Below are 15,173 nucleotides of genomic sequence, written 5' to 3' on the forward strand. Positions count from 1 at the left end.
ACACATACACACACACTCGCACACTGACAGACTCACGTGCATGAAATTGCATTAATGTATACTACATTTTCCTCTTGCTCTTTAGTCTACATTATTTTGAGTGTATTTGCGAGTAATTCATAGCAAAACTCTTAGATTGCATTACAATGGCAGTGGCCATTTCTTTTGTGCAATTTTCTTGAATTCGAAACATGCGCTGCCCAAGGCGGCAGTGACAGCGCAGCGGCAGCACTACTTCTTTCGGCCAAATGCATACGTTTTGTATATGGAGAGAGCGACGAATGTGCCCGAGTGGCCGTGTATAATTCGCATTTCATATTTTCTTGCAATACATTTCGAGTGTCCTTGTGTAAAACGTAAGCGCTTTAGTTGCATAACTGTAACTATTTCAGAACTTGGCGACTTTTTAAATATTTTTTTTTTGGATTTTTGCTTTTTTGGTTTCTTACTTTTGTAGTTTTCGATTTCTTTTTTGTTTGATTTCTACTTTTTATAGTTTTTTATTTTTTTCTTTAGCTAGCTTTCTATTCCTCTGCCAGCAACTTATGTGTTGTGTTCAAGATAAATGGCAAGCGTATGTCACGTATGGCTTGTGAAACAAGAACTGACATTTATAACAAAAGCATACAACAACATCTGCAACAACACCAAAGTAATATAAACATTTATTAAAAATGTTTATGCAAGAGGAAAGCGTTGAATTGCTTTCAGTGCGGAAATTAAATAAATTTATTTTATTTGTGCATTTGCAATTTGCATGCAGCAAAGCTCAGTTGCTTTGATTTTGCATGCGCAAAGTTTAGTTTGCGTGCACTTAATTGTTGTTGTATTTAGTATTTGAAATGTCAGTATTTTATGCAAGTTTAATTAAAATGTGTTCAAATGTATATGATGGCATGCATCAAACAGGAATAAACTAATCAAGTTATATACTCAGTTGTAGTTTATGGAATTTTTATTTGCTGATGATTTTTAATATAACTTAAGAGTTTAACGCAAAAGGGAGTATTCGTCTACTTGAATCAATCTGAACTGACGGTTATGCTGAGGGCTAATCTGAAATTTTGACATATAAAGATGGGCCAATGAGCTAAGAAGTGAGTAATATAGAACCTTTCGTTTTCGATTCGACATTTCCCTGCTCGATGTTCAATCGTCGAAAATTATACATATAAAAGCAACAAAAAAATAAATAAGGAAAGGCTAAGTTCGGCGGCAACCGAAAATTTTATACTCTTGCAATTTATTGCTAGATTTTTATTAAGATAACACACAATTCGACCCATATATTCGGCACAAAGTCCAATAGAATAATGTCATATATGTAATATTATATAGGCTGAGGTAATTCCTGAACCGATTTAACTCATTTTCACCACCAACCTACACTATATCCAAGACTATACGCTCACTTAATTTTGCTAAGGTATATCACATATTAACCGATATATGCGGAATAAAGGCTCCCGTATTTTTGAAAAACCTATAATACGATATTTGAGATCTGGGAGAAGTTATGACGCGATTCTAACCATTTTTGGTACAGAAACAAACTATTATAGAAAAAAAATTCTCTCTGAATATCATTAAAATATCTGAGAGATTTAACGATATTTTCGGTGAAAAATTACCCTTAGCCACTGAGTTCTTGAAAAGTTATAGTCCGATTTTGAAAATTTTTCCGCAAGTGATGTCACAGCTCAAATACGGTATTTGTGTAAAGTTTTTTTCCGCTATCTTCCTTATGTATATATTATAAAGTGAAGGAATAAGATGGAATTCAAAATTGAGTTTTATGGAAAGTAGTCATGGTTGTTAACCAATCCGCGTTATCAGGGTGTCAAGAAAATATTATATACCGAATTTCGTTCGAATCGTCGAGTAGTTCCTGAAATATGGTTTTCGACGCATAAGTGGGCGACGCCACGCCCATTTTCCATTTTGTAAAAAAATCTGAGTGCAATTTCTTTCTGCCATTTCTCTTGTAAAATTTAGTGTTCTGACCTTTTTCGTTAGTGAGTTAACTCACTTTTAGTAATTTTCAACATAACCTTTGTATAGGAGGTGGGCGTGGCTAGTAGCCGATTTCTTACATTTTTTGTCTGTATAAAGTTTGGTTGATGTATCTTTATTGGTCATCGAGATATATACAAACAACATATTTGAAGGCAGGGCCACGCCCCCTTAAAAAAATACATCCAAATGTGCCCCTCCCTAATGCGATCTTTTGTACCAAATTTTTCATAACTTTATTTATGGCTTAATTATGACACTTCATAGTTTTGTGGGCGTGGAAATGCTCCGATTTCGCCCATTTTCAATATTAACCTCGTCAGGGTGTCAAGGAATATGTGTTCCAAGTTTCATTAGGATATCTCAAGTTTTACTCAAGTTATCTCTTGCACGGATAGACGCTATTTCATTTATTTTTATAAAATTTCGTCGTGACCATTATCGGTTTAAGAAGCGACTGATTTATATAAGGTATTCTCTAACAATATCAGACAACCAATATTTCTAGATCAAGGTCTGTAATTGTTAGTAGTAACTAATATTTTATTTTAAATAAGTCACTGAAGTTTTATAATAAACGACTTGGGGTCTCTCTTCTCTTATAGAATTTTAATAATAACAGTGGGTTCTCTTAACCCACACACCGACTTTCCCATGAATCCGCCATATTCGCGATTACTTCGTAAAAGTGATGATTTACTATTTGAGGTGTACTCTGTTGTATGCATAGACTGAAGAGTGATATGGAAAAAAGATTGTCCGAAAAATTGTTTTTAATAATACTATCTCTAAGCTAACAGTTAAAAATTATCATATGTTGAAAGTATTTCATTCACTCAGCAGTATGGCCTAATGTCCGGGGAGAATCTTTAAAGCATTTAAAGTCAGTAAGGATTAAGATGCTATCTTCTTTTAAGAGGTTTTCTACTGTTTTTCTCGCTTAAATGCTTTTTATTGCTTGTTAGAGTCTCTGATGACTGGAATAAATGAAGAATTTCATCAGCTTGGATATCATTGGGTATTCTACTAACCTTTGGGTTAAATTTTTGTTTATTTTTTTCTTGCGAATTAATGACTACTTTTTCCATACGAGAACACATCCCATGATATGATTAAAGTCCTGATATGGACCACTTCTTATATTGTGAGGAAGTTATACATAATGTAGAAAGTACACACAGAGTCCAATGAAACATTTTTCTAAACTGAGCGGGACAGATTGTCATTTGCGATTTCTAAGATAACAATACACATATCTCCATCTTGTATGCACATATGATTGAAAATCTAAAAATAAAAATGGCGAAATATTTCGACAAAAAATTTCATTTCTGCTTTCTTCTTAACTAGTTAAACAGTACAGGATCTATCAGCTCATTTTGAAGGGATTTTCTGTTACTACCTTGCTCTTAAAGGCAAAGTAGACCCCCAAAAAAGTGAAATTATTGATTTCAAATACAAAATAAGAATGTATTTATTTAGTATGTATGGTTGGAAAAAGTATGTGGCCTCATTGGTGAACTCATTACACGTTTACATCCATACAAAAATCGACCTATATATTGCATATTTCTATTTGCGCACCTTGGCAAGTTCGCAGCTCATTTGCTGTAGCTTCACCAAAAATTCGTATTTCTACTTTAATAACTCTTAGTTTTACATTGAAGCCGAATGCTGATGCTTTATTACTTTGCTGGAATTTGTATGCTCACCAATACACCATGCAACATTTTCACTACAACATTTTCTGCCAAATTCCTTTACCGCTAGATGTGCTAGTTCGACCACATGCGAAAAATGCTTCTAGCCGAGCAGCCAAATCAGGTTGAAGATTTAATTTTGATCAAAATCAAATTACACGTTAGATACTTACTCACAGCTGAGCGCCCCCGGAGCCAAATAGTTGGGTGCCGTATTTGGCTGTGCGGAGGAAAATAGATTAAAACATGGAAAAAAATTAAATTAAGTAGTAAGTAAGATGGACAGCAGTAGCAACAGCAGTGTTTGGCGCACGAAATTCGAAGGCCACGCTTAGAGCGGATGTGCGTGTGCGAAATGCCAGCAGAGTGATGCGAATCGGATAAGGAAATGCGTGTGCAAATCTACATTGTATGTGGTGGTATGTATGTATGAACTGTAATACAATTGTAGTAAACGTGATTATGGTGCTCCATATATGCGATCAGGCCACTCGGGTTGAGCTCGTTCGAGTATGTATGGATTTACCATTACAACACTACCAAACTTGGTACAAAAGCAGCTAGAGAAATTCATAGAATTGATAAATAGCAAAACATTCAGGTATTAATACATGCATAGATTTTCCTCTCTGCCTTACCTTTCTGCCAAAATGTACGCAAACTGATGGACACACTTTCTGTTCAGTTCATTTTCAATGGCAATCACATCAAGCATGCCAGCTCTGTTCCGTTGAACGTCCGTGATCAGTTCAATCGTAATCATTTGGCCGGTCAAAGTTGGCCATGTCAAGTTGGGTATGCATTTCAATCCATTTACACAATATTTCTGTTTGTTTGGGGTAACGTCTTCTCATGCATAAACCCTCATTCTCTCTTCATACGTACTCATGTGAGAGTATGCATATATTCAGTTAGTTCCTGGAAACACTTGAGTGAAGCTTTGCTTAGTTGAAGTCTTCTTGGCAGATTTATGTTTGCTTCAATTCTAAGAACAGCAATAATCTCTTATCGACATTGAGACGCAATTTCCAGAGAAAACGTTGGGTTTATGTAAGTGGTAGTTGGAAGTTAAAGTGGGAGGGAAATGTACCTACTCCATGAGTATGCCACTATTGCGTATGAATTTAATATTTTTGAATGAAGCACATACTTTAGGTGGACTTTTGTGATAACCAATTCATTGCTGGATACGAAGCTGCCTTACTTACATTCCAAAGTGTCTCAAAGAGTCGATATCTTTGTCTTCGGATATGTGCTCTGAGTCTTACAATACTGGCTCTTCATCTATATCATCTCAATCTGTCATTAATATCGTAGACGAAAAGTTCGAAGTGTTTTCTTCTGAAATTTAAAGATTGACTACTAAAAAATACTCAAAATTACCTCTCATTCGAACTTTTGGTCTTCTTATGGTTCATAAATGTTGCCTACATTTCGGCTCATAACTTATTATCTATCAAAGTTACCCCTACTGTGGTTCTAATTTCCCTTCCTATTCTTTTTCGGAAGAATAAAACTATACAAAGTAGATTTTTATGTTATGCAGGCCTTAAAAACGCGTTTAGAATTAAACCATCGAATCAATAATGAGTTCTCACACAGCTACCATATTTTTCTTGAATTTTTGTCCATTTCCATCCTTAAACCTTAAATCCAGTGCGATTTTCATTACCAATTCAACAAAATGCACCGACTGTGTAATACATTTAAGCATAACGGTTTGCTTTTAATCCGTTTTTAGTTATTTACATCATCACCCCAGTAGATTTTAGTAATTTATGCGGACATGTCCTTTTTCCACCACACTGCTTCCGACAACCAACCGATGGCATAATCGCACAATTGTTTTAGGGCTTCATTTCCTCTCACTTATCTAACCATTTAAGGCAAGTAAGAGCGATAGATCTCATTGAATTTATGTACCCAAAATGCTGTTGGTCTTAATTTCAGTGCATGAAATTTCGTACATTTCGTTCAAGCAGCCGCACGAAGAACATATGAGTAAACCCAGTCCACCAACCAGCTACTCATGTGTCCAGCTGGCGTAGTAGACATGGATCAACCGTATAGTATAACTAAGCTCTGGGATAATTTGTGCAAATCAATTATGGAAATTCCATTTGAGTGTGTGCTGCGGGTTAAAAAGTACTACATAATACATAATAGTTTGCTCGTTAATATATTCGTGCGCTGCCAATATGTAATGAAAACTGACAGCCGAAACACTCCCTTCATACTCAATGGGTTCCATCCCAAGTATTGCGCATCTACAGCATTTATTTAAAGGAAATTATATTGGCAATGTCTTGATTTAGCGTTGGATTGTTAAGAAAATTTTATTAATATTCATTACCAAGCTATTAAGTATGCATCAGCTATTTAGTAGTTAATAACTAAATTAGTGAGTGAGTGAAATCTAAACGAATTACTCGAGCTTATTAAGTACATATACGAGTATATTGCTTATAATCAATTGATTAAGGTAATTTGACATGAGTGGAGTATACATTAAATGTATTTAAACGAAATTAATATGTTATCAGGAGGAACATATTATTGAACTTACAAGGAGTTACCACAAATCCAAAACATAGCTTTAGAAAGAAAGATTTAAAATTTTTAAAGATATAGTAACTGTCACTAGATTTTATTTGTCTAGCTTTGGTAGTTCATAAAATTGTTATTAACCTTATAACAGATAGCTCAACTATCAACAAGTATATCGAAATAGAACTTTCCCGAAAATAGTCGAAAACGGTCCAGAAAGGAAAGTTGAATTGTCTTTTGTATGAATCCTAGTATTATAAATATCTTCTTCACTTATATATTCAACATAGAGATACTTATAATACTAGAGTTCTGTTACTCTGTTGTTTTGAGAATTTATTCGACGAATATATTCTCATATATCTTTGATAAGTGGTCTCCTTAGCTAACCTTTCTTAACTTGATTCATATGAGTGCTCTCACCTGACGATGGTATATAAGAATTGCTCCGATAGTGCTGATACTTATGTCACGCATATTTCACTTCAATTATTGCTCATAACCAATTAATGAATTTCATTAAATTGATTCCAATGGAAATATAGCGTCAAAAAGGATCGAAGTTGCATAAATGAGAAGAAATACCAAAGCCAAACAGTGTTGTGTATATAATTACAACAAACATACCCAATCCACTCACACTCTCCTCAAACGGACTCGTGTGGCATAACAAATCAGTTGCTTCATTCCAGCTAACTCGTAAGTCAGAGCTGATTTTAATTGAAAACTAATTGCGAGTTACTTCGGAGAGAGGGAGGAAATATTATAGGGTGGGGGAGAGCTTACCCCAGAGGCAAATAAAAGTCGCAAAAAATGACAAACACGCGGGGGCAATGAATGTAAATGAAGAGAGCATGGAACGCAGCAAAAGGGTATTTTGCATTTCATTGGAAAAGAAAACTAGAAATACATAACCTCAATAGAAACAAAAAAATGAAAGAAAGCACTGAATTATGTATAGCCTGTGCTGGGGTTAGTGCGCGTAAGTGTCGAGGGTGCAGTTCTTATGCAAGTTGCGTCGTTTTCTTGCGCATTTTAATTGGCTTTATATAATTTATGGAAGTGTTTCTTTTTTACTTTTCGTTCAACAGCGAAGCTCCGCAAACATAACTTTTAATTACTTAAAGAATAATTTGAATTTTTGTGCAATATGTTTTTTGTTTATTGGTTTAACCAGAAAAAAACGTCATTACATTCATTAGCTTTGAAATATTCATTAAATGATTGAATTAAAATCACTGGGATTATTTGTATTCTGTAGGGTTAGTTACAGCTTGTCAGTGAGCTACTTTACTCGATTAAGTTAGTTTTTGCTGTGCTGGAACGTTAACTGATATATTATATTTTGGAAGCCGTTCCCGAGCAGAGTTCTTAAAAAAATATCTTCCGAAGATATCCGGTTGAGGTTTAAATGTTGGTTGGGCAACTCTAGAACACTTTTTTCCTGAAACCATCTTCACCTTGTCGAAAGAAAATTTCAGATCATTGTCATGTGGGAAGTTTCACAAAAAACGGCATTTGGGAACACTACAGTCTTCAAAGCTTCCAACTTAAGAAACTACGCATGTTTTTTGGGAGCGATCTGAGTTTGGATGTATCATGGGTTTAAATACATTTGAAATCATATTATAAGACATTTCCATTGATTGGTAATCGATTTGTCATTTCATTTTAAAGCCATCTCCACGTCCTTAACCTATGTATATATAAAGTGTTCTATGCTTTATTTTGTAACATGTTCCAACATCTTCTCTTCACTTGAAATTCTTCACTCACTACAGCTTCCTTTCCTTTGCGCCTTCCTTCTTTGAGTTGTCTTACAAAAGCATTCCTTTGCAGCGTCCAGTCATTACAGTCAATGTTGTCTCTTGTTGTTGCTTCGTAAATTTTATTTTGTTTATTATTTGCTGCAAGTGATAATCCTTTCTGTGTATGAGTACTTGATGATGAACTCATCAACAACTCAGCGCGTGCATTGCATACGGAATTTATGTCTTTTTTTACTTTGTTTTACATACATTTTTGAGGTCTTTTGTTGGTTGCAGTGTGTTTTTTTTCTCTCTCAAGAATAATTTGTATGTAAGAGGTTGAGTGGAGTTTTCGATGAAATTAAAAAAAATAACATAATTAGTTCTTCTTTATAAGTTCTTGATTAATGCATAATTTTTTTGAAAGATTTTGTTAACTTAATTAAAAAAACATTTTGACAGAAAGTAATTTATTTTGTTTGAAATTAGTCTAACAATTATAACCCTAGAACAAAAAAAAAATACAATTAAATCAATAGAATTTAAATTTTATTATGATTGGTTATTTCTCAATTAATTTAACAAAAATTTCATTGAGTAAAAAACTGGAAATCTAATGAGATTGTGCACATGTTCAAACAAATTAAAAAATACTCCCAAATTAATTGCTGATTCTCATCTTTATATTCCAATTTACGTTTTATAAAGCATTTAAGACATTTGCAATTAATTTACTTTGGCTGTGTTGCGGAAGCTAGACTAGCACTTCCAAGTCCTCCTCTTCACATAAATAATAGGTGTGTCAATAAATAACACTTCTATAATTGGTTCTACAAAAATAGTTGTTCAGCGACAGGTTTCGCTATTAACACCTTTTATGTGCTGGAGATTTGTGTAGACATGTAGACAAAACATTAATTTGTTTAAAAATTATGGATGTCATTGAGAAGTGCATGAGTTAATAATTTTGAACATTTCCACACACTTAAAAAGTTGAATGAATCAGAATTGTTTGGTTTAATCTCTTCAAGCAATAAAATTTTATAATATATTTAAAGTACAATAAAATAGGCTAAAGACCTTAATGTATGTGAATAGAACAATTTAGTCGGTTTTACTTATTTTTTAGGTTTTTAACCATTAAACAATAGCTGATGATCACATATTATATAACACGGTGAAATAATGTATATATGTAGATCATCTAAAGGGAAGGTTCATATTGCTTTTATATGGATATGGTAGTTTGTTGGGTATCGGTATATGGTATGTGAAGGAAATAACTCAAACCTACATTGCATATATAGTTCTCATCGTTATGGAAATACGTAAAGTGTTTTTCAATAGGACGCTACAAAAGTAGATAGATAGGGACGGCAAACGATGCCTTTTCATCATGGAAAGATATACGATCCAACAACGGGTCGAAATTATTAAAATTTTACAACGAAATTCGGAGTCAGTGGCATTAAATTTAATAGCGCTACGTCCAATTTAAGATCGCCATAATCGTCCTGTCAGATCAGCAATTGAGCGTATAGTAGGAAAATTTGAATCCACAGGCACAGTACAAAATGTGCCGTGCCGATGCACAGTGGTTCCGCTTGTATGAAACCGTGGCCATAGATACTTCCCGTTGAGATATCGCTATGAAATTTTCACCAAAAATCTAGAAATATATTTAAATAAATATATGATAAAAAAATTGGCCATCATTTATTGTAATAATAGAGATATTAATGTATTGAGGGAAAAAGGCGTGGTTAACTGCCGCCCGCCCACTTCTATACATATCAGATATTTAACAAAAAAATTAATAACAAATAAGGGGGGCTAAGTTCGTATCTGAGAGATTTTCCGAATTAGACAAAAGCACTGAGGCCCTCCAGTTCTATATCTGGGGCCTTGAAAGGTTATAGTCCGATTTCGGCGATTTTAACACCAGCGATGCCACGCTCTAAACGTAGTATATGATGTTTAGATGAACTTCAAAATTGTGATGAAAAGGTTGCAAACCGATTTCGCTCATTTTCAAACTGTAGTATTGGGATGCCAAAAAAATAGTATGAACCGAATTTCGTTGGAATTTTTAGAAAGTCCCATTAGATTTCCAGATAAAACTGTTTTACTATATAAAATTGTGTACATATGTATGTATATGCTTATTTCTGGCTAAATGGTTTCGTCAATACAGATAATGCTTGTCGAAAATTAGGTTTAGCGTCTGGACTTCTGCAAGGGTGCCCGTAGTGGCCTGGCAAAAGATATCGAGTTCCATACATAATGGCATCGAATATACTTTCACAGGCATAAATCATTTCATTGATATTCAAAACCGTTTTTGTTGTATGTGCTCTTGTAGCGCTCCTATTGAAAAACCCTTTATATTCAAGCTTTTAGAAGGTGATTCATGATCTATTTTTTTGAATTTTAGACATATGTTCCTTTTCCATGGTTAAATTTTTTCATTTGGAAAAAATACTTCCTCTAATTGCCTAGGTACATGTATACTAGATTTCTCCAAAAAATGTCAGCTTATACTCAAGTTATCTATTTCTATTTGTTTGATATTAAAACGGAATACAGATTTATCGAAATCAATTCGTATTTTTGTACTGATTATTTTGAAATAAATATATCACCTTACTTCTATCTCAAGTTGCTTAGCGCATTATAAATAACAGTTGCAATGCATCTCCAATATATATATCACATTTGATGTGACAAAAATTAATAAATTTTAACATTTAATAAAACTTTATGGCTTTAAAATGTTAAGCAGAATGCTAAAATGCGACATAAACAGCATTAGTTAATACGTAAATACATATGTATATAGTATATATCGTATGCATCTATGCAAATCTACAAAAGTTGTACCGAAATGAACTCTGGTCTCTTAATATGCGTGTTTATGGCCATAAATCAAAGCAATTAAATTTTAATGTTGATCCGCAGTCTTATGTCGTTGCATTACTAAACAATAGTTGTGAATCATAAAATATTTAAAATTAATTTTATTAGTCATTTGTTTAGTGTTTACTCGTTTTATTTGCTAAAGTATAAAGTCAAAGCACGACGTTTGGTCAATCAATAGCTACACACACTTCGCATTTACATATGTATGTGGCCACTTACGTATGCTAAATGACGTTTAATACCCGAAATCTAGCAGATAAAATCGAATGCGAATGATAAAATCAAGAAGATAAACGAAATACAAAATACAATAAAATTTGCACACTTTTTTGGAAATCAGAAAGTCGTCACAAAAAAGGAAATACTAGATTGGCTGGAATGCAAATAATTGGTACAGTTGGAAGACAACAGGCGCTTAGCCGGATTTAGACACTTCTGGGTGGAGCGCTTACCTGTTTTCGACTACTACTGCGCTTTCCAGTTATGATGACATTACGCAACAAGCAATTAACGCTTCCGCAATGAGAGGGAAGTGGTTCCTACCAATACGAGTGCTAATGAATACTAGTAGAAGACAAGTGTTTAATTATTTCCTCAATATTTTAGACTTTTATTTACGCTGAAAATATGTAAAATATCTAAATTTTTAACAATTCGTTTTCGTAACATACAATTATAGAGCTAAATACTAAATTAAATATTTCCTGGGTCGCTAAGTTCATTTCCAAGTCTCTTCCTCTATCTGTACCGGTAAACTGGCAAGTAGGTACTGCTTAAGCTTCCACTGTTAATCTCATTTACGCTCGTATCTACCGGTCTATTATAGTTATAACCTTTAATACCACTATTTGTAATACCAAGATTTGCATGGCCACTATTCGCATGACCAAAATTTGTGAGACCACCACTGGTGAAACCGCCACCCGAAAGACCTCCATTCGAAAGACCTCCACTCGAAAGGCCTCCATTCGTAAGGCCACCAACACCTAAACTAGCTCCAGATATTCCAACTGTGTGTGTTCCTCCAATTGTGTGAGTACCTCCAACTGCGCCAGAAACTCCAGATGTGCCACTACCTCCAACTGAACCAAAAAGTCCACCGGAACCACCACTTCCTACTGTGTGAGTACCGCCAACTGCGCCAGAAATCCCAGATACGCCACTACCTCCAACTGAACCAAAAAGTCCACCGGAACCAGAACTTCCTACTGTGTGAGTACCTCCAACTGCGCCAGAAACTCCAGATGTGCCACTACCTCCAACTGAACCAAAAAGTCCACCGGAACCAGAACTTCCTACTGTGTGAGTACCGCCAACTGCGCCAGAAATCCCAGATACGCCACTACCTCCAACTGAACCAAAAAGTCCACCGGAACCAGAACTTCCTACTGTGTGAGTACCTCCAACTGCGCCAGAAACTCCAGTTACGCCACTACCTCCAACTGAACCAAAAAGCCCACCGGAACCAGAACTTCCTTCTGTGTGGGTACCTCCAACTGCTCCAGAAATCCCAGATACGCCACTACCTCCGACTGAACCAAAAAGTCCACCGGAACCAGAACTTCCTACTGTGTGAGTACCGCCAACAGCGCCAGAAATCCCAGTTACGCCACTACCTCCAACTGTACCAAAGAGTCCACCGGAACCAGAGCTTCCCACTGCGCCACTACCTCCAGCGCCGCCAGATCCTCCAACCGAGTTCGAGTAAATAACTTCGAATCCACCACTATTAGCAGAGTTAGAGCTAGCGACATTGCCGCCACCGCTCACACCACCAGTTGCTGCTACACCGAATGTGGCCTCTGAGTTCGTCAGCGTTAAGCTGCCATTCTTATCGCCATTATTGGAATTGGAGTAAATGACTTCGAATCCACTATTTACGGTATTGCTACTGCTGGCTACACTTTCGCCCTCTTTTGTCGGTTCAATGACAGCCGCGGCAGCAGTTGTTGTCTCTGGCGCAGGGGTGGTTGTTGTTGTTGTCGTTGTGGTAGTTGCAGCAGTGGTTGTTGTTGTAAACGCTTTTGTGCTAGTTTCCGCTGTAAATACCGTATTCGGTTCGGTTGTGCTCTTAGCGGTTGTTTGTGGTCGGCGCGTAGTGGCTGTTGCAGTGGATTTGAAGCCGAGCCCAAAACCGCCACCACCACCACTGAAGCCGGATAGTAGACCACTGATCAAACTCAATTTGCGACTTATGATGCCAACAGGTAGTTGAAAGAGACCACCAGTTGCTGATGAGGACGAAGAAGAAGAGGAGGAGAATGAAGAAGATGAGGAGGATGAAGAACCGCCTGTGGATGGTGCTGGAAATAGAATATGAAAATATAGTGATTAAATTTTTAAATGTTGACTAAAATACTTGAAAATATAAATAAGCTAGCTAGGGGATTTTAGATACCCTATTATAATTTCGGTTATATTAAGTTAATGATCGAACTTAACAATCCTTTTCTTTGAAAAATATATATTTTTGGGAATATATTATGAAAGATTTTAAGACGTTCCATAAACTTCAAGCCTGTATGTATTATTTTTCCCGTAAATGATGTGTTCTTCGTGAAGTAGATTAGTATCTATCTAGGTGTCTTTCCTAAGCTTGTCATAGTCATCAAAAGCAGATCCTGACTCTGAAAACCCCATGTTATTTCATGACCTTTAAGTCTATAACTATTATTTTCATCCCAAGTGCTGGAGAAGTAGACTTGGTTATATCCAGATATCTGCCCTTAGCTTGATTTTAATCATCAAGAAGATCATGTCTTCCAGCAACCAAAATTATTCCGTGATCTTCAAGTATACATTCATTATTTCTACAGCAACTGACGGTTTTCGAAGAAGATATTCTCGGATACGTTATCTGTTTTGATTCTAGTTCTAAACACTATAGTACTTCACTCACCTCTAGTTGTTAAGACGAAGAAATTTTTCGACAACAGCAGAAAAGGCTTGGCCTCAGCCTGTTGCCACAGCACCGCCGTTGTGCCCAGTAAGAGCAGCATAATTGCCAGTTTCGACATGATTTTATTTTTTCAAAAATTATTTTATTATTAAAACGAATATGTTCTTCAATTCAACTTCCGTCACTACTTCAATAAAACGTTCGTTTTTCACTTTCACAAAATCGGATTTGGTCTCTATGTCTTAGGTGTTCGCCTGCCAATTTGTTACTGCCGCGATGCCTTTCTTTATTTAACCACTTAAACCGCAGAACACAAGGTAGAACATAATTATATTTGCAAAATTGCAGAATTCTTGAGCACGGACACGAGCGCACAGTGTTGCTTTCAATGAAGATGGGTTAAGGCCAAACTTCGCTTTCAGATTTTGTTTTGCACATTCGTTCTCTAAAGCGAAACAGAAACTTGCGGATCAATGTACCAAAAACAAACTTACTCTGCAGCTACTCTCCCGCTCATGAGCATAAATTTCAGCTTGCTTCTGACTATGTACGTGAGTATATATCTCTTTATGGCAGACTATAAGCCACGCTTTTAAGTGAAGTCAATAATTTTGGTTGTTTTCTTTTGTTTTGTTTTCGCTAAATCTCTTTCATCTTCTTCGCATACGAAATTAACATAATGCTTCTTTTATCTGTATCTCAGTTTGTGACAAATTCACTCTTCAAGTCGCGTCTATTTTTACTCACCTGACGACGACGACGTCGCAGCTCAATCACGTTGTTAAATGTGTGCCTAGTAGACGTCTAGAATTTTTAATGCTCTTCAATAAAATGACAACAAAGACTGAAGCTATTAAATGTCCGTATGTAATGTAGATATACTATATAATGACCAATTTATAAGTATAAATAGAATTGTGCGGTCTCCATCGCAGTGCTCAAATAAAGATAGTCTTTTAAAAACTACACCTCCGCAAACGTCACAATTTTATGAACAGGTTGTAAATTTTAAAGTGCAGCTTGGGTTTCCCTTCCAAATGGTATTCCCAATTACAGTTTTTATCTTCGTCATCTTCTGTCTCGACGCTGTAAACATCTAAGCTCTTGCCGCCGCGTCTATAATGGCTGTCACTTCATGCGTTGTCGAGCCTACTTTTCTTAGGTATTTTAAACACAGGTGATCTTTTTCTTAGAGGTATATAGTTCGCATTCGTTCGGTGTGCATAATTTTCCAAAGCTACAAAGGAATAAAGAAAGCTATATTATCTTACTCAGTCGTACTTCCTAACCTCTTTTAGAAATGGGTATGATAAAAGACTCATCAAAAATTAGTTTTGAGTCAGTTCA

At 35.6% G+C, this 15,173-nt stretch overlaps 1 protein-coding gene and 1 long non-coding RNA gene across 3 annotated transcripts in view; one reads left to right on the forward strand and one right to left on the reverse strand.

Annotated features, from left to right (window-relative positions):
- The window catches only part of LOC114803694 (uncharacterized), a 156,921-nt gene that overhangs the window by 41,981 nt on the left and 99,767 nt on the right, over window positions 1–15,173 (forward strand). The window lies entirely within an intron of this gene.
- Window positions 11,507–14,200, reverse strand: LOC105209957 (uncharacterized). Its single transcript, XM_054230793.1, has 2 exons — window positions 13,827–14,200; window positions 11,507–13,230 (listed from the first exon to the last, which is right to left on the reverse strand). The coding sequence occupies exons 1-2, from the start codon at window positions 13,942–13,944 to the stop codon at window positions 11,666–11,668; spliced, it is 1,683 nt and encodes a 560-aa protein (XP_054086768.1). The 5' UTR covers window positions 13,945–14,200; the 3' UTR covers window positions 11,507–11,665.

This window comes from Zeugodacus cucurbitae, chromosome 5 (assembly GCF_028554725.1).
Source record: "Zeugodacus cucurbitae isolate PBARC_wt_2022May chromosome 5, idZeuCucr1.2, whole genome shotgun sequence".
Classification (NCBI taxonomy): Eukaryota; Metazoa; Arthropoda; class Insecta; order Diptera; family Tephritidae; genus Zeugodacus; species Zeugodacus cucurbitae.